The sequence below is a fragment of the Carcharodon carcharias genome, chromosome 2 (genome assembly GCF_017639515.1).
Source record: "Carcharodon carcharias isolate sCarCar2 chromosome 2, sCarCar2.pri, whole genome shotgun sequence".
Classification (NCBI taxonomy): domain Eukaryota; kingdom Metazoa; phylum Chordata; class Chondrichthyes; order Lamniformes; family Lamnidae; genus Carcharodon; species Carcharodon carcharias.
In genome coordinates this window covers 36,317,204-36,337,612 of record NC_054468.1, presented here as the reverse complement: position 1 = coordinate 36,337,612, position 20,409 = coordinate 36,317,204, and the positions used below count along the sequence as shown (strand labels likewise).

General features: G+C 38.0%; 2 protein-coding genes across 2 annotated transcripts in view; one reads left to right on the top strand and one right to left on the bottom strand.

Annotated features, from left to right (window-relative positions):
- The window catches only part of psmd1 (proteasome 26S subunit, non-ATPase 1), a 120,763-nt gene that overhangs the window by 44,774 nt on the left and 55,580 nt on the right, over positions 1 to 20,409 (bottom strand). The gene's annotated exons all lie outside the window — the stretch shown is intronic.
- On the top strand, positions 553 to 17,858 carry htr2b (5-hydroxytryptamine (serotonin) receptor 2B, G protein-coupled). Its single transcript, XM_041173658.1, has 3 exons — positions 553 to 952; positions 16,037 to 16,237; positions 16,972 to 17,858. The coding sequence occupies exons 1-3, from the start codon at positions 553 to 555 to the stop codon at positions 17,856 to 17,858; spliced, it is 1,488 nt and encodes a 495-aa protein (XP_041029592.1).

Genomic DNA, 20,409 nt, shown 5'->3' with positions numbered 1-20,409 from the left:
AGATTATTTCCTGACATAGCAGACCAGGCAGCATCAGTTAATTTGTCGGCTGAATTTATATTAACAATTCCTGAGCATAGTTGAAAAGCATCTGTCTGACTGAGGTAAGAGCAATTCCAGTCCCTGTAACAACATACAGTGAATTTAATTAGAAACCTGCATGACTAAACGGGAAGTGTTCGCAGCAGCTGGGAGTATTTGGAAGTAGTTGGATGGCTGTTCACTTTTAAAGGAACCTTTGGTTCTTCACGAACCTGTTAAAAACTATTTTCCTTATTTTTCAATCAACATTTTATTATAAAAAATGCCACTAAAAGCAACAGGTAGAATGGAAATTTTGAACAAAAGATGCAAGCAGAGAAATTAATATTCTCAAGAGTACGTGGTTAGCCAAAACAAGGGACTAAACTTCTAAAAGAATCTGGTGTAAAGACATGTTAGTCTGGCACAAGCTTGCCAGCATCCTGTGAACTGACTGTTCAGACAATGCTGCCTGCTCCTCAGCATTCTTCAAAAGCAACCAGACGGTCAACTGCCAGTATTCAAAGCATGATGCCTGTTTCAGACAGTAATGGCTCATCGAACCCAGTGGACTCTGTGACCATGTTTACAATCAGCAGAATGCAGGCAATTCCAATCCAGCCCTTCAACGCTTCTGGAACAAATGGAACTTTCTACCTTACAATTACAGAGGAGTCCAGGCTCACTAGTCTACTTAGTGACTCTAATTTTCTAGAAGGGGATCAGGCGAAGGATGGACTTCGGTGGGCAGCACTACTGATTTTATTGTTGATCATACCCACTATTGGAGGCAACATACTTGTTATTTTGGCAGTTTCTCTCGAGAAAAAACTTCAAAATGCCACCAACTACTTCCTCATGTCACTTGCAGTAGCAGACATGTTAGTTGGACTTCTGGTGATGCCCATCGCTCTCCTAAACATTCTGTTCAGTAAGTTTCTTTCAATTTTCTCTTTAATAGAACTGCAGTATTCCACTCTTAGTTAAGCATTGCAAACAATTCATATGATGTAATCCTCCCCACCCTTTATTACTGTTATATAATTGAGGTTATTTTATGACGTGTTTAATTCGGGTAAGTTTCAGCTTTATTGAAGAAAAGGTGAAATTAAGCACTCTTCCATCTAATGGAACATGTCTGGGAGTGGAATAACAGTTAATCTTTTCATTGAATTATGGCACATCATTCACACTTCTCTGCGATCATGAACTCTCATTTGCACATTTTAAATTATTTTCTGCAATCTCCATTTTCTTTCTGAACTTCTAAAGGGTCTTGTTCCTGTTAGCTTTATTCTCTTTCTTCCGGCCTTACCGTGCATCTTGTAAAACCTGTGTTACACCATAAACTTATGATAAATTTGTTTGCTGATAAAAATCAGACTGCATATTTAATAATTCTTTGTACAGTTAAAATATTCTTTTGCAATGCCTTTTGAACAAGAGCATAAATTGTCAAAGTATCTGCATTATATTGGGTGCCTAGTTCCAGTTACAATTAGGGGCCACAAATAAGATATTCACTAGTATATCCAACAGGGAAGCTTCTTTAGCCAGAATGTAGAAAACTACCACAATGATTAATTGAGGCAAATAGCTGAGATGCATTTAAGGAGAAGTTAGATAAACATGAGCAGAAAGGAATGGAAGGGTATGTTAATCAGATTAGATGAAGGAGGGTTGTAAGCGGCTTGTGTGGAGCATAAACACTGATATGGACCTGTTCGGCCAAATGGCCTACTTCAGTGCTTAAATTATATGTAATTGGTTTCATCTTTTAAGAATTCCTTTAAAAGAGAACAATTAAGTTCTAGTTTGTGAAACAGCATACAAACTGCTACTGCACATAAACCTACATCAAATATATTGAAAGTTTAATACAGTAGTGTCAAACCACTAACTCAAAAGTTATCAAACTTTTAGTTGAATAAGCGGTATCGACTGTAGTCATTGTATAATTTATTGGACAGAAAATGTTCCTTGCAACAAGACAGAAAAAAATGGAATCTGCCATCCCATTGTGCTTATAAATTAATTTGCAAATATTTCCTTGTTGAAATCTTTAATGTTTAATTTAATATTTTCATTTAAATATAACGGACTTTTAATTTAAATGAAAAAATGGCATACATGAAACGCTGAATTATTTTTAAAAATGAGACATTCAAGGATATCTAAATGTACTCAGTATTTTCATTTTTTAATTGCACGTAAATAAAATGTTAAAAGTTTTAGCAGCTACTGCTAGGACTAAGCAAGTTACGTTTAAGTTTCTGAAAAATATGACAGGGTGGGCATTTTGAAAGAAAATATGCAAAATAAAATTTAAAACACCACTAAATTATTGTTGGTTTGAAATTTTGTGTTTACTGTGCTGCCCTGTGGAAACACCTGCATCAACACCTTCAAAATAAATGAGATGGCACTGCACTATCAAAAACCCATTTATGATGGAGATGAGATTTTTTTTCCTCTGAGGGTCATTCGTCTGTGGATTTCAGCACCTTTGGAGGTCATGCCATTTGATGAATGGAACCCTGGGTGTCAACAGCAGAGGTACTCAAGTTATCTGGTCAATGATTCCAGTACACATGCTAGCAAAGCAGTTTTGCAGTGGACTACCGATCTTCCTTCATTATTTAAGATATAATCACAAATCATAATTTAAATACATCTTTACACATATAACTTTTGCCTACGGCTGTTTTAATGATGCTTTGGCTTGTGAAATCCACTTCTTTATTTATAACGTGGTTTTCTTCTCATTGATATCTGAACTGATATTGCAGAACCATTTTCTGAAGTGATTCTCAAATAACTATGCCATCAGTTCATCTTTGCTGAATTGGAACTTGTTAGCTATGGGAATCCCACAGGTCCTTGTGAAGAACATATCTGGCACCCATGCAGGTAGTCTGGACATGTGAATCAATTCCGGTCTCACTTCACCAACAACACCTCCATTTTTTTTTCATTTATCCTCAAGCTATACGATAGATATATATTATACTAGATATATATACTCACATTGAAATTCAAGGCTGATTCACCAAAACAGAACACAGTAAGTTACTGAATTTAAAAGTAAAATCAAAGCTGTACATTCAGAAAAGATCAGATGCAAAACGTTTTTAAAACTGTGTAGGTCACAAATTAAAAATGATTCAATTTAAAACCGGCAGTGCAACATCCTGGCCGATGATGAGGAACTCAACCCTCCAACCTACGAATGTTATAGGACTGCATATTCTCTTGTGCCACAGGTCAAGTTAAAATACATGGTAAATGACCTTTCACCAGCTCATTTCCTCTCCTTTCCTCCCCACTCAAAAATATTACTTCAAAAATTGTGATGCAATTGTACTAGCATCAATTTGAATTAAAGACGATGCTCACAAACACAAAAAAGTCTGACTTGGCACATAAGCAAGAGGATAATTTAATCAGAGAGTTTTGTTATTTTGAAGTATCAGCAAATTGAGAAACAATGATATTGGAACTGGTTGACAGATCTTGATCCCTAAAGGAAATGAATATATAAAAAAAGGCAAGAAACAAGAAACAGGTCCAGGCCAAATAGTCAACAGTGCAACCTTGACACCAAATCACTTTTTCCCTATTCCTAAGCAGCAAAAGAGATAAAGAGAAGGTAATTAAAAGGTTGGCAGCACGCAAAGCAGCAAAATGACCTGGTCTGGATAAATTGCTGAGGAAATTGAGGGTGAAAACAGAGGTTTCAGCCACAAACTTTGAATCCTTCATGGATTGTGGGAATGGTGCGAAAGGACTAGAGGGCTGCAGATGCAACACCTCTACTTGAAAAAGAAATAAACACAATAACTACAGTGCAGAGAGCCCAATGTCAGTGGTGGAGAAAACATCTTTAAAAAAAAATATAAGCTGTGACAACATTAGTTTTCACTTGGAAAAATATGGGTTGCTAAATGACACGAACATAGAATTCTCATGGTTCATCCATGGATCACAAATTTGATTTGAGTTATTTGATGAAGTAATGAAAAGAATTGATGAAGGTGGCACAGTCCCGTACCTGGACTGGACTTTCAAAATGCATTTGATAAAGTGCCATATAACAGATTTGTTAGCAATATTGAAGCCCTTGGGCTTAAAGGGACAGTGACAGCATGAATACAAAATTGTCCAAGAGAGATAGCAGAGAGTAATGCTGAAAGGTTATTTTTCATACTGGCGGGGGGAAGTATATAGTGATGCTCCCCAGTGGTCAGCACCTTTTTAATATATATTAATGACCTGAACTTGGGTAGAAGACATAATGTCAAAGTTTGCAGATGACACAAATGTGGAAATGTAGTAAATAGTGAAGAGGGCACTAGTTGGATACCTTGACAGACTGGTGAAATGTGCCAAAACTTGGCATATTAAATTTAATGTAGAACGTGTAGAGTGATGCACTTTGGGAAGAAGGATGAGGAGAAGCAATATATGGTACAATTTTGAAAGGAGTGCAGGAACAGAGACCTGGAGGTTAACATGTACAAATCATTGATGATGGCAGGACAACTTGTTAAAGTGTTTTACAAAAGTATACAAAAGCAAGGAAATGTTTATAAGTCGCTGGTTAGGCCTCAGCTGGATACAGAAGCATTCAAGGGGGCATTAGATGTTTATTTAAATAGAAACAATGTGCAGGGGTACGGGGAAAAGTTAGGGAATGGCACTGGATCATAATACTCATTTGGAGAGCCGGTGCAGACACGATGGGCTAAATTGCCTCCTTCTGTGCTGTTAAAATTCTGTGATGTCCAACTTTGAACTTAAGGAAGGATACCTGGAGAAGATTTGGCAGAATGACCGCAGGGATGATGGATTTCAGTTGTATGGAGACACTTGAAAAGCTATGATCAATTAGGTGCAGAAGTAGGCCATTTGACCCTGAGTCTGCTCTGCCATTTGATAAGATCATGGCTGATCTGATTGTGGTCTCTACTTTCCTGTCTATGCCCTATACCTTTTTGACTTCCTTGTCAGTCAAGAATCTAACCCTACCTTAAAAAATATTCAATGACCTGTCTCCACTGAATTCCACAGACGAATGACCCCCTGAGAAAAAAAACACCTCATCCCCATCATAAATGGGAGACCCCTTATTTTTAATCCGTGACCCCTAGTTCTAGTCTCTCCCACAAATGGAGACATTCTTTCAGCATCCACCCCATGAAGCTCCCTCAGAATCTTACTTTTCAAAAAGGTCGTCTGTCATTCTTCCAAACTCCAATGGTTACAGGCTCAATTTGCCCAACCTTTCCTCAGAGGATAAACCCCTCATCCCAGTGAGCATTCTCTGAACTGTTTCTAATGGAATTATATCCTTTCTGAAATAAGGACACCAAAACTGCACACAATACTCCAGCTGTGGCAACTGTACAGCCATAGCAAAACTTCCCTATGTTTATATTGCATTCCCCTTGCAATAAATGACACCATTACATTTACCTTCCTAAACATTTGTTGTATCTACATACCTTTTGTGCAATTCACGTATCAGGGTACCCAGGTCCCTCAGTACTGCAGAGTGCTGCGATCTCTATCCATTTAAGTATGATGTTTTTGTATTCTTCCTGCCAACGTGGACAAGTTCACATTTTCCCACATTGTACTCCATCTGCCAATTTTTTCCTCTCCCACTTAACCCACCGATATCCTTTTGGAGACTTCCTTATGAACTCTTCACAACTTACTTTCCTACCTCTCTTTGTGTTATCAGCAAATTTAGCAACCATACATTCAGTCCCTTCATCCAAGTCATTGGTATAGATTACAAATAGTTGAGGCTCCATCACTGATCCCTGTGGTACTCCATTCATTACATCTTGCCAACCTGAGAATAATCCATTTATCCATACTTTGCGCTTTAGATTAGTTAACTAATCCACTATCCATGCTAGAATGATACCTCCTACACCATGAGCTCTTATTTTGTGTAGTAACTTTTGATGTGGCACCTTATCAAATGCCTTCTGGAAATCCAAGTACATCATATTAATGGGCTCCCCTTAAAGCATGTTGCTTGTTATTTCCTCAAAGAACTCCAATAAAGTAGTCAAACAGAATTTCCTCCTCAAGACCACATTGACTGTCTGATTCCATTAAAATTTTCTAAGTGCCCTGCATTTTCCCTATGACAGATGTTAGGCTAGCTGGCCTGTAGTTTTGTGCTTTCTGTCTTCTTCCTTTCTTGAATAGAGAGTTACATTCATTTTTCCGACCTCTTGGAAGATCCCAAATCTAGGGAATTTTTGAAAACTAAAACCAATGCATCCACTATTTCAGCAACCAATTCTTTTAAAAACCTAGAATGAAGTCCATCAGGACCTGCGAACTTGTCAGCCTTTAGTTCTAATAGTTTTCTTAGTACCCTTTCCCTAGTGATTGTAATTTTTTTAAGTTCCTCCCTCCCTTTCACCTCTTAATTTACAATTATTTCTGGAATGTTATTTACAGTTATTTACAGTGAAGACAGACACAAAATATCTGTTCAATTAATCCACCATTTCCTTATTTCCCATTATTAATTCCCCAGACTCACTCTCTAGAGGACCAACTTGAGTTACTCTTTCCCTTTTTAAATACTTCTAGAAACTCTGGAAACAAAATAATAAAGCAGAAAGCCTTTTGGCTTCTGAAAAATTGTTCTAAACAGAATTCTAGCTTCAAGCCAGTAAATATGTTAAACAAGCATATTAAAAACAGTTTATGAAAATTGTGACATTGCTTTTATCCATTATTTCTAGACTTTAAATTAGCTTTAGATCTACGTTTAGTAAGATCAGGGAAATTCAGCAAGCATATATGACATGAAACGGAGGGGGAGGGGGGAGAACAGCCATATAGTGAAATGGCTGAACAGATTCCTCAGAATATCAAAACAAAAGAACCAAAATAAAGCTCTAGAGACACATGTAAAAAAACCATGATTCCAAATGGAGGAATTAGATGTTATACTGTCCTATTTTCCATCTGTTTGTTAGAGTCGACTTAGCGACTCTGTTACCCTGAGTGCAGGCAAACTCACCAATGAACATAAGACGAACTAAAATGTTCATCACTTTTGAAGCCAGTGGAGAAGTTCCCACCAAGTGAAATATTTTTTCAAACAATTTAGCAATGGAAATTTAAAAGCGAACAGAAATAAACAGCGTAGCTAATTAATGCTGCGCACACTAATGAACATTGGTAGATATTGAGATGATCAATTTTTTTGAGAAGATCAATTTTTATGAGACTCTGCATAAGAGATTGCATTCCAATGAAGGTCATTAGCTTGGAGCGGTGAAAATAACACTTCTAACCTGGAAATTCGAATTTGGTATGACTTTTGGGCAGGCCAAATCAAATTTGTAAAGGAAATGGGTTAAAAAAAGTTACATGGAAGATACCTAAAGTAGAAAACCATTTATTAATTAAAGAATCTTGAAAAATGAACACCGATCTGGTTTTGTTGTTCAGTTGCATTTTCTCATCCCAAAATTCACCATCTTATAAAATCGAACACAAAAGGGTTGTTAATTTTGTTTAGTTTCTTGTGGTTGAAGCATTGTATTGACTATTTTTACTATGCAGGCTTTACAACAAATTGTATTTACATAGCATCTTTAACATTGGAATATTTTCAAGGCATTTCACAGAAGCATAACAAGGCAAACATTTACATTGAGCCAAAGGGCATATTAGGACTTTAAAGCTTGGTCAAAAAGGTTAAGTTTTAAGGAGGGCCTCAAAAGAAGGATAGAGACAAAGGTTTAGAGAGGGAATTCCCAAACTTAGGGCACAAACAAGCAGGCAAGTAGAGTTAAGTCCACATCAGATCTTGCTGACTGGCAGAGCAGGCTTGAGTGGGGAATGCACGAGAGTCCAGAGTTGAAGAATTGTAGAGCTCTTGGAGCTTTGTTCGTGGTTGGACAAATAGGAAGGGGTGAGGCCATGGAGAGATAGGAATAATGGAGAAACAAAGATAATGTTTTAGGTTGATCTAACCTGTAAAGTTAGTTCTGTTTCTTTTTCTCCTCAGATGTTGTCAGACCTGCTGAGTATTTCCAGCAATTTTTTTCTTTCCCAGATTTCCAGCATCCACAGTATTTTGTTTGTATTAACATTGGAATTGCTAGATGAGAAAAGATCATGGGCCCTCTATTTTGTTTTTTACTATCCTGTGAAACACTGTGAAAGCAGGGTCAGCCTTTGAAAGGACAGGGGTCTGATTCTTAAAATTTTCTTGGGGAACCTAATGACACAGGGGATACTAACTGAAAAACTTGGTTTTTGTCTAGTTCATAGCTGGCGGTTTTCACAAAACAGCTGAGGTGCGTGAGCAATGAACAGCGCTGCATGACTGCTCAGGGTTGAAATGTAAAAGCTGGGGCGGTTTGCAAGATCCAAAGTGTTCTACCTTGATCTTAGTAGATCTGGTAAAACAAGCTATTGAAAGGAATAGGACGCTATTGGTGTAAAAAGAGAGGTTACAGGAGGTTGGCCATGAGCCAAAGGTCTATTAAGTGTCCGGACACTGTTCAGAAATGACAGGTAACAAAGTGTAAGCAAGGCAAGAGGCAGATTGCAGAAGCAAATATGTAGAGATTTGTTGAATCTTTTTCCTCCCCACTCCTCAAGGTCCAAATACATCAAATCTGATAAAATGAAGATAGTTTACTCTTGAAGGAATATGTGGTTTGGAAATAGACTGGAGCACACTGTCAGAAACAGAAAACTTCAGTTAAAAGATTGTCACCATCCTTTGCAAATGTATATAGCAGGCTTGCTTTGCAGAATAGTTGGATTGCAGAGCCCTTTTGAAGCTGTTCTAACTCTGGCAGTGAGTTTATCAGTCTTGATTGCTTATGGTTTAAAACTTCAAAGATTATGCATTTGTTTTATTAACATACATATATTTTGCATCATATTGTGAAATTTAATTTGTTTTATTTGCTTTTGAATGTAATTACCAAGTAAGTACTCAGGCCAGCTTCATGATTCATTTGTGAATGCTGCATTTGAGGAAGAAGTACGTGAGGTTATGATGGCCAAATGAATTTAACACATTACATTTCTGAGGGGGTTTCCAAAATGATGGCCAAAACTGTAGGTCACTTGATACAATATAAATACTGAGGCATCATTCATACTAAAACTAAATACAATTATTTGAGATACTAGATTATTTCACCTTGTTGTATGAACAAAATACACATTGGAAACAACAGAAATAACTACTTTATTTCAGATGTAAAGATTACACTTGCTTGAGATGTTCATGTCCTGCTAACTCAACAGCGAATATCCTATCATCCTCTAACATGCCAGTGTATCCATATCTTCACGGCCCAACTTTGTGCAAATAATTAATTGCACACACATATGGTTATTCTCTTAGCTTTCATTTCATGGGTTGGTGTTGAGCTAATCCTTTAACCCTCATTTCACTTAAAGGTCATTTCTTTTTTTACAAATCCATCACTGATATCTTCAAAACAAATGAATCATCTCATCAAATTTATCATGGATACAATCCATGGATGGAGATTGTTAAAATATCTGTTGAATTAGTGGGGCATGAACCTCATAAGCAAGTGTTAATTATCCTTATTTTTGTAATTATTTAACCTGAATTTATAATCCAATTTTGCTACAAGTCATTGTCTGTATTGATGTTTAAAATTTAGTTAGAATCCATAAATGGGCCACTGGCCATCCAATCCTGAATTTGACAACAAATTAAAATATCACCAGAAAATAGACAACACATGGGATTTCTCAACAAGGCTAGGGCCTTTGGCCGTCGAAAGAGAAAGCTGAGACATGATGTAAAATAGGCCTTTAAAATAATTGAAGGGTAGAGAAAATGTTTCCCTTGTTTGGGAGTCCAAACCTTGAGGTTATAAATCTAAGATAGTCATTAATAGATCCAATAGAGAACTTGGAAGAAACTTCTATACCCAAAGTATGGTGAGAGCATGGAATTTGCTACCACAGGAGTATCATAGAATCACAGTGCAGAAGAGGCCCTTCGGCCCATCGAGTCTGCACCGACACGTGAGAAACATCTGACCTACCTACCTAATCCCATTTACCAGCACTTGGCCCATAGCCTTGAATGTTATGACATGCCAAGTGCTCATCCAGGTGCTTATTAAAGGATGTGAGGCAATCCACCTCCACCACCCTCCCAGGCAGTAGTTGAGGTAAATAGTATAGATGCATTTAAGGGAAAGCTACATAAGCATGCACAAGGAAGGAATAGAAGGATATGTTGGTATGATTAGGTGAATAAGTGTGGGAGGAGACTGGTGTGGAGCATAAATGCCAGAACTGATCAAATGGCCTGTTTCTGTGCTAGTTTAGAATGATTAAAACCCAGACCTCTCTCTAGGAAAAATAGTACATAAAATATTGCATGCAGTTTTATTCATTAAAAATAAATAGATTTTATACATTAACTATAGGTCAGATGTGTTATTTTTCTAATTATCGTTTTTCAATTTTGCATCTTTCATACACTTGCAAAATTACCAAGTACCTCTGAATACCAGGGGTGTATAAGCAAACAAAATTTTGCAATATGGGAGAAGGGGGAAAGAATATATCAAGGATGGAGATGGGGCCATGCAGAAAGCTGTCTCAATTTTAACATTAAATAAATGGAACCATGAATGGTTACTCATGCAATTCAACATTTTAAAATCAGAGTGCTCACAGATTTACTCCTTGGCAAGATTAATTTGATTAAGTTTTTTCCTCTTAATTCTACTTTGCAAATGGAGATTATTTAACAGGGAAATACATTATTCCACATAGGATATAATTCTTGTAAACAAGCCTCTTTTAAAATATTTGAGGGACTTGAAAGATTCATACCTCATTAATATTCTAAAATGCAGCCACAAATCTGGTTATTCTTTATTACTATGGAGCACAACTGCATCACTGGTTATGCAAATTAACAGAGTTGACTGTGCAACATACAGTTCTAAAAAGGTTGCTGACTTTTGTTGTGGATATAAAGAAACTGAATTTCAATCAGGGTCCAGGATGAGCAGGCGAAGATTGCAACGCATATTTCCCATATTACAACTGTGACTACATTTCAAAAGTACTTCATTGGCTGTAAAGTGCTTTGGGACATTCTGTGATGGTGAAAGGTAGATAAGTTTAAGCTTTTCTTTCCATTTTTAATATCTAATCATAGTCAAAGTACCTTTACCAACAGCTTCTCTTCCTGCCTTGGTGCAGTCACATTGAGGGTCCCTTGAACTCTGGCAAGAATCTACCTTCTTCCTCTTCATTTATATACTACCCCTTGGTGATATCAGCTGCAGCTGTGGTGGCAACTTTCACATGTACATTGACGACACCCTACTCACCTCTTCAGCACCACTCTGTTGTTAGACTGCTTGTCTGATGAATGGTTGCGGATGAGCCCTAATTTCTAATTGAATACTGGGAAGAGAAACTCATATGCCATACTCCTTAACAATGATCCCATTTCCCTCTCTGCCACAGGCTCAAGCTGAACTGCTTCACAATGTTATGTTTTGTTTGATGACCAACTGAGCTCCTGACCCCAAATATTTACCAACATAAAAATTGCCTACTTCTACCTCTAACACTGATGTCTCCATACCTGCCCCAGCCTTTTGCTGAAACCCTCATTCATGCTTGCGCTGCCTCCAGATATCACTTTTCCAAAGCTCTCCTGGCCAACTTTTCATCCTCCACCCTCGGTAAACTTGAGCGTGTCTGCTGCCCATATCCTAAACTGCACAAAATTCTGCTCACCATCATCCATCCTTGCTGACTTACACTGACCCCCAGTCCAACTCCTCCAATTAAAACTCTCATACTCATGTTTAAGTCCCTTCATGTCTTCATCTCAATCTCTAAACTCTGCCAGCCCTCAGCCTAGAACTCTATTCTCAGCAATAAAAGCAGAAAATGAAATACACAGGTCAGGCAGCATCTGTGGAGAGAAAAACAGTTAACGTATCACGTCGATTTCTTTCAAAATGTTTTTCCCCTACTCCTTAGTCTCTGATCTTTTATGCATCTACCTGCTCCTTTCACTCTATCATTGACAACTCTGCCTTTAGATATCTAGTCCCATGCTCCAGAATTCCCATGAAACGTGTTGCAGCACCTTGTTCTCCTCAAAACTCATCTCATTGCCAAATTTCTGGTCATTTCACCTAATTACTCCTCTTTCAGTGTAGCGTCCATTTGCCTTGACAAAACTCATTTAGATACTTTTCTACATCCAAGACACTGTATAAATGCAAGTTGTTTTAAGGAATAAAAACATTTCCAGATTTAGTTCAAAGATTTGCAAATCAGTGCTTTATGTAAATTCAACCATTCTAATACATATTTAAATGGGCATGTAAAACTAAATGAGTGCATATTACATAATTACCATTCAATAAATCTTTGAAATATTTGCTAGGAATATACAGTACTTCCTCTTCAATTATCTTACTGAAGCAGCTTAAAAATAATACCGAAATGTTCCCTTCCTTTTAGTAGCAATTCCACATAGACTAGGTTTGAGCCAATACACAAGGAAATACTCATCAACAGAAAAGTGCTTTGCACAAAAAGACCCTGGATTCAACAATTTTTAAAATCAAGGATAGCATTAATTAATTTGAAATCTCAAGGGGCAACAGGGTAGATACTGAATATAAGACTGGAGTCTTAAGCTTAAATAAAAGCAATTACAAGGGCATGAAGACAAAGTTGGCTAAATTGGAGTAGGAACATAAGTTAAAAGGTAGGATGGTAGAGAAACATTGGCAGACTTTTAATGAGAACATTCAAAGATATATTTAATTGAGAAAGAAAGGCTATGAGGAGGATGCACTATCCGTGGCTAAGGAAGTTAGGGATAATAGCAAATTGAAAGAAAATGCATGCAATAATGCAAAGATATGTCAGAATATTGGATAAATTTTAAAAGCAGCAAAGAATTATAAAAAAAGGAGAAATAAAGAAAGCTAGCTAGAAAGTTAAAAACAGACAGTAAGAGTTCCTACAAGCATGTAGAAAGGGAAAAAATAGCTAAAGTGAGCGCTGGACACTTAAGTGGGTGAGACTGGGGAATTAATATTGGGAAAACAAGTAAATGGCAGAAGCATTGAATAAGAATTTTGCATCAGTCTTCACTGTAGAAAACATTAAAAGCATCCCAAGAATAGTTGAAAAGCAGGGAGGAAAAGGGAGAGGGGATCTTAAAACAATCACGATCACTCGGGAAAAGATGCTGGATAAACTAATGAGGTTAAAGGCTGATAAGGCCCCTGGGTCTGATGGCCTGCATCCTAGGGTATTAAAAGAAGTGGCTGCAGAGACAGTTAGATGCATTGGTTGTAATTTTTCAAAATTGTCTGGATTCTGGAAAGGTCTCAGTGGATTGGAAAACCATCAATGCAACAGAAAGGAGGGAGGCAAAAAAGCAGGAAACTACAGGCCAGTTAACCTAACTTCTGTCATAGGAAAAATGCTTGGATCCATTATTAAAAAGGTAATAGGCAATACCTCCAAACCCATTACTGCTACCATCTCGAAGGGCAAGGGCAGCAAACATATAGGACACCACCATCTGGAAATTCCCCTCCAAGCCACACACCATCCGGACTTGGAAACATATCGCTATTCCTTCACTGTCGCTGGGTCAAAATCCTGAAACTCTCTCCCCAACAGCACTGTGGGTGTACCTACACAACATGGACTGCAGCAGTTCAAGAATGCAGCTCACCGCCACCTTCTCAAGGGCAATTAGGGATAGGCAATAAATACTGGCCTAATCAGCGAAGCCCACATCCCATGAATGAATAACAAAAATAGTGGGGCATTCAGAAAATCATAATACAATGAGGCAATATCAACTTGGTTTTGCGAAAGAGAAATAGTATTTGACTAATTCATTAGAGTTCTTTAAGTAACAAGCAGGGTGGATAATGAGAAACCAGTAGATGTGCTGTATTTGGATTTTCAAAAGGTGCCACATAAAAAGTTACGACAAAAGTATGGTAATTGGGGCAACACATTAGTATGGATAAAGGTAAACTAATGGGAAGCAAGAGAGTCAGGATAAATGGGTCGTTTTTGGGTTGACAAACTGTAACTGGAGGAGCGTCACAGGGGTCAGTGCTGGGGCTTCAACCATTTACAATCGATACTAATGACTTGAATGAAGGGGCCGAGTATATGGTAGCTAAATTTACTGATGACACAAAGATAGCTAGGAAAGCAAGTGGGGAAGGGGACACAAAGAGATATCGACAGGTTAAGGGAATGGGCAAAAATCTGGCAGATTGAGTATAATGTGGGAAGATGTGCGCTTCTCCACTTTGGCAGGAAGAATAGAAAAGCAGAATATTATTTAAATGGAGAAAGACTGTAGAAATCTGTGGTATCCGAGTGGCCTGGTACATGAATCACTAAAAACTAATGCACAGGTACAGCAAGTGATTGGGAAGGCATATGGAATGTTGGCCGATATTGGAAGGGGAATGGGAGCATAAAAGTAGGGAGGTATTGCTGCATTGGGAAGACCGCACCTGGAGTGTCAAGTGCAGGAGGGATATAACTGCATTGGAAGCAGTTCAGAAGGTTCACTTGGTTGATTCCTCAGATGAAAGGGTTGCCTCATGTGGAAAGTTTGAACCTAAACTCATTAGAATTTAGAAGAATAAGAAGTGATCTTATTGAAACAAAAAGATTTTGAAGCAGTTTGACAGGATGGAAGTTGGGAGGATGTTTCCCTTTATGAGTGAGTCTAGAACTAGGGGGCACGTTTTAAAAGTAAGGGGTCTCCCATTTAAGCTGGAGATGAGGAAGCACTTTTTTCCCCCTCAGAGGATTGCTAGATTTTGGAGTGCTCTTCCCCAGACAGCAGTGGAAGCTGGGTCATTGATATATTCAAGGCTGAGTTAGATAGATTTTTGAACAAGGGAGTCAATGATTATGAAAGGCAGACAGAAAAGGGGAGTTAAGGTTATAATCAGGTCGCCCATCATCTCATTGAATGGCAGAGCAGGTTTGAGGGGCCAAATGACCTTCTCCTGCTCATATTTCTTATGATCTTATAAGATGGTAAAACCCAGTGCCACAGGTCAGGTTAGATGTATGTTTAACTGTCACTCCATCTAACCCTAATATGAACCTTGTTGAATGTGCTGACACTAAATGGAGAGCGCACCACGTCCCAGCAGGTTAAGAGAAAATTTTAAAAAAGGAGACCTGGGCAATTCCTAATGACTCCTGATTTGTAGGAACCATTACGAAGAGAACTTGCCATGCATTCAACTTGATGACTTTAGAGGTCAGACAAAGAAAAGCTTACAAAAAGAAACAAAAAAATTACCTAGACAACATTTCAAAAATAAATGTGTGAAATATTCAAGTTTAAATCTTTAAAAGATATCTTTGCCTTTCAAACTATAGCATGTTAATTTCTTAATCTGTCAGAGGTTAAGAAAGCATATAAATAAATAACCAAAGCCAATTTCAAATGGTGGAACTTTCATCTATTTGATTTTTAATATCATAAATGGAATATCATTGAGGAAAAGAAAACCAGATTTCATGCCAATTCAACCCTGTCTCTGCTCCTTGCAAAGCTGATTACCATCGATTGGCAGATCCAAGTAAAGGTTGAAGCTAAATGCAATTTAAAACAGGAAAAGGTTTTATAGAAATGAATAAACTACACTGGGTATAAATGATATTTTGTATCTGTTTAAATGAAATGCAATTTAAGAGATTTTGCTGCAAAGTTTAATATATAGCAGTTGCACCTGTTCTGATTATTGCAGAAAAAACATGCAATGAATTACTAAAACGGAAGCATGCTGGTGCTTTTGAAAAGAATATAATTCAAACCAAACGGTGATGTTATAAACAAAGCCAACAGATTAGTTTGCAGATTTTTAAATAATCTTCAACATTATTCTGCCTACTAAGTAAAGATCTTTCTTAATTTCAGATTCTGAATGGCTTTTACCCTCCAAGATATGTCCTATCTGGATCTTCCTGGACGTTCTTTTATCCACAGCTTCAATTATGCATTTGTGTGCCATCTCACTAGACCGTTATATTGCTATTAAAAAACCAATTCAGCACAGTCGCTTCAATTCCAGGGCAAAGGTTCTCATTAAGATAACCGTAGTATGGTTCATCTCAATTGGTACGTATAACATTTTCTGAAAACCATGATTTATACTTTTTAATTTGATTCTCTTGACCAACATATACCAGGTTAAATAATACAACCCATTATTAAACCAACTCTACTGAAAGCATAAAACACAATGAAAAAGATTATTTGTAAGCTTATCAGTAGCAATAAAAATCCATTCTTCTGCACTTAGATCCAAATATGGTTCGTACATAAGTTTTTGTGCAATTTCGGTGGTCAAGAAAGATCTGTAACAAGCAGAGGTAATAACCAGTGCAGGATTTTAGCGTTTCATAAATAATAGATTCTATATTGCTTGTGATTTTATATCAGTTCAAGTATTAGCAACTTGAAAATTAGACTGCAACTTGAATGCAACAACTAAAAGACAAGTGACAAATTTGAAACGTTTCTCAGACTAATTATGATATCAGCATAGTACTTTGAAAAATGTTACCTTAAAGTTCCAGAAATATACAAAACACAAAAATGTTGACTCAAAGGAGTATGAATGCACAAGGGCAGTATTATTAATATTGATGCACTACAGTGTTCCAAAATGAGATGTTGCAAAATAGCCAATTAGAGTCTGATTTGAATGCGCCTGACCAGAACATTTTCCCAAACAGAACCAATTCCATTTAAAGTTGATCTGATTTACTATGTTACTAGTTTTGACAGTAAAATGCCTTAATTGAAAAGTATTACTGTATTGTTCTCAATTTATTTTCTCTTCAATGCAGGCATTGCTATTCCCATCCCCATCAAAGGCCTCCAGAATGAAACAAACACCTTCATAAACAAAACTTGCTTACTTAAAATTGACGTATTCAAAAATTTCATCATCTTTGGATCAATGGCTGCATTCTTCATTCCCCTTGCTATCATGATAGTTATCAACTTCTTGACAATTCAAGTGCTGAGAAAGAAAGCACATCTAATCAAAGCCAAAACACCCCAACATTTTAACTGGGCTACTGTCTCAACTATTTTTCAGCAAGACCCTACGCCCACCAAATCTTCTGAGAAGGTGGCAATGCTCAATGGTTCACAAAAGGACAAGGCATTTCCCTGCAGACTTGAGGATATACCCATCAGAAGACTCTCCACCTTGGGTAAAAAGTCCATGCAGAGCATCAGCAATGAGCAGCGAGCATCCAAGGTTTTAGGAATAGTATTCTTCCTATTTTTGGTGATGTGGTGCCCATTTTTTGTAACAAATGTCACTTCTGCCATCTGCAAGAGCTGCGATCAGGAACTTCTTGAAACACTGATGGAAGTTTTTGTCTGGGTGGGCTACGTCTCCTCAGGGGTCAACCCACTTGTCTACACTCTTTTCAACAAATCATTTCGTGAGGCATTTAGCTGCTACATTACATGTAAATACATTAGAAATAAGGATGTTAAAATGCTCAGAAAGTTTTCCAGTCGGATATCATTTGGAACGTCAATCAATGAAAACTCCAAATTATTCATGAGGCATAATACAAAAAGTGGACGTAACCCAATGTATACTAGTCCCCTGCGGCTACGATCTGCCCCTGTCCAAACAGCATCAGTAATGCTAGACACATTATTACTCGCTGAAAATGAGATGGACAAAGCAGAAGAGACAGTTAGCTATGTGTAAAATAGAAAACAAAAAGAAATGCAAGAGGAACTAACGGTTTAGTATTCTGTGCAGTGTGGAGATTCATCACATGGCTCAAACTGTTACTGAAAAACTTTTTAATAATAGTACATACATTTGTTATTCATTGTAGTGGATCGGTGTGATATTTAGCTTTAATAGTTGTGTTGTTTACAGTACATCATCCCAGATTCCACGTTAGTGATTTTAGATGCCCTCATTCTATTGGCTCTGACAGCTATTTAAATCCTCCAATAAAGTCCACCCTAATGTGTCACAGAGAGTCAAATTTGAGAATCACTAATTTTGAAATTTCTGAAAAAACATTTATACTGCATCTTTAATATAATCAAAAATGCTTCGGGGAGATGGGGGGCACGGTGGGGGGTGGTGATCAGGAAAAACGCCTAAGGAGATTGTAGAAATTCAGGAGACAGGTTTAAGGAGAATCTTGACAACAAGAAGTTGGACAGACAGAAATTCAGGAATGGAATTACCAAATATTGAGCCTAAGCACGAAGACATGACCAAAGGTGATGCAAGGTGGAGGGGTAGTGGAAGGGGAGGCCAGAGTCTGAGAAAGGAAATTTCAGGAGGGTGAGGGGGTAGAGTTTGTTGCACTGGAAGAAGTTAGAGAGATGGGAGAGGGAAGCTATGGGGCAATATAAACACATGGGTAACAAACTGGAGCCATTATAGGTCAGCAAGTCAGCATACATCAGCAAAAAAGGAGTGTCAAGTGAACAAACCAGGATACGAATTGTACTTTAGATGAGCCACCTTCTACAGGCTGGGAGGCCAGCCTGCAGAACTTTTGAATGATTGACTTGGTAGGTGATGGGCATGGAAGAGGGTTTCAGCAGATGGGATGAGGGACAGAAGGAATCAGTATGTATATAGAAGTTAGCAGTCTTTGTGATGGAACAGATGGATATTGAGTCAGATACTCAGCTCAGGGTCAGTTAGGGCACTGAGGCTAACAGCCTTGCTCAGCCTGAGACAGTGGCATGAGAGAGGGATAGAATCAGTAGCAAGGGCAGAGTTTGTAGCAGGAGGCAAAACTGAAATGTCTGTCTTATCAACGTTTGATGGAGAAAATTATGGTTCATTCATTGACTGATGAGCATTCTGAAAGCAGAGTTGGATACTACCAGCATATAGGTAGAAACTGATGCCATGTCTACAGACAGTGACACTATGGGATGTCATACTGATGTGGAAAAGAAACCATTGCTGGAGATACTCTGGCTCTGATCAGTTAGATAAGAGTTGAACCAAGCAAGGGTAGTTCCACTACGCTTGACAACAGCAACTTGGTACCAGAAAAGGATGGTGTGGTCAATCACAAAGGCCACAGAAAGGTCAAGAAGGACAAAAGATTAACACAGCACCAGTTTGCATAGGTCAAGTATTGGGAAGCATAGCCAGACAGGGAAACTTCAGTTATGGTCAGGGTGCCAATGAATTATTCACATTGAGGCTGCAGCTCACAAGTGAATGGACACATTGAGGAGGAAATATGGTGAAGCGATTAATCCACTGGCAGAGGCCATGGCGCATTGGTGGGTAAAATGAATGGATGGGAACGAGGTCAGCCTCTAGTGGGCAGACCATGCAATCAGGAAGATTGATAAGAGCAGAAGATGGAACAGTTAAGGCTTTTGCTTGTAAGAAGGCAGCGACAGGTGCTTCAATGGAAGTTTCAGAGAATGCCAAGAGGCCGATTGTAGCTGTGCTCTTTTCATGGGAGATTCAACCTGGAACATTGGCAGTAGGAAAGTAGAGCAATAGTGATTAGGGTGCACGGCAAAGTAGAGCAGTAAATGAAAGGTGGCATGATTGGTCTTCTCCTCCTCCTGTTAACCAGAGTGAAGGGCCCCCCAAGAGAAGCCAAGAACAATAAAAGAGAGATAGAAGTAATAGTTTTGGGTCAGGAGTGACAATCAAAACAAGTGACTGAACATAAAATTTGAATTACATAGGCAGAGATTACAAATGATGTGTCCTGGTTGTAAACAAAGGAATATCACTTTAGGTGCCTTGTTACAGTCAGTAACTGAATGATACAAAAATGTTACAATATGTAGTTAAACCACTCAAATCCACAAGATGCAAAACATCTCTCAAACATTAAAAAAATTCACCGAGCACTAAACAAATTAAGTCTCACTATGTGAATTAAGTGAGTCAGATACATCAGTACCTGGGCTGTCTGGATTTCTTGTTGCAAATTCTACTTGTTTGCATTCTTGCTAACTAAAACCCCATGAAACAACAATTCGCCCCAGGATTTCGGTAGTAGCTTTCCTCAACTGCTGGTCTATGGCAGCAGACTGATAAGTGAAAAACAGCTAGACAAACCTGTTACTAGAGCAAACCAGTTCACTTTAATGCCTCCACAGCACTGCCCAGTTCTATCTTCATCAGAGATTACAGATTCATCAGATAAAAGGCAAGATCTGTGATAAACGTTTACAGCTACAACAATAAATAGGAAATTTTAAGCAAGCACTGTTTAGCCTTTAGACTGCTGAATGAACAGCATTTAAGG

Bases quoted from the DNA above. Each gene is read 5' to 3' on its own strand.
- htr2b (XM_041173658.1), top strand. From the start codon at position 553: ATGCCTGTTTCAGACAGTAATGGCTCATCGAACCCAGTGGACTCTGTG. The intron at 953-16,036 runs GTAAGTTTCTTT...TCTTAATTTCAG, and splicing joins TCTCCTAAACATTCTGTTCA to ATTCTGAATGGCTTTTACCC. The intron at 16,238-16,971 runs GTACGTATAACA...TCTTCAATGCAG, and splicing joins AGTATGGTTCATCTCAATTG to GCATTGCTATTCCCATCCCC.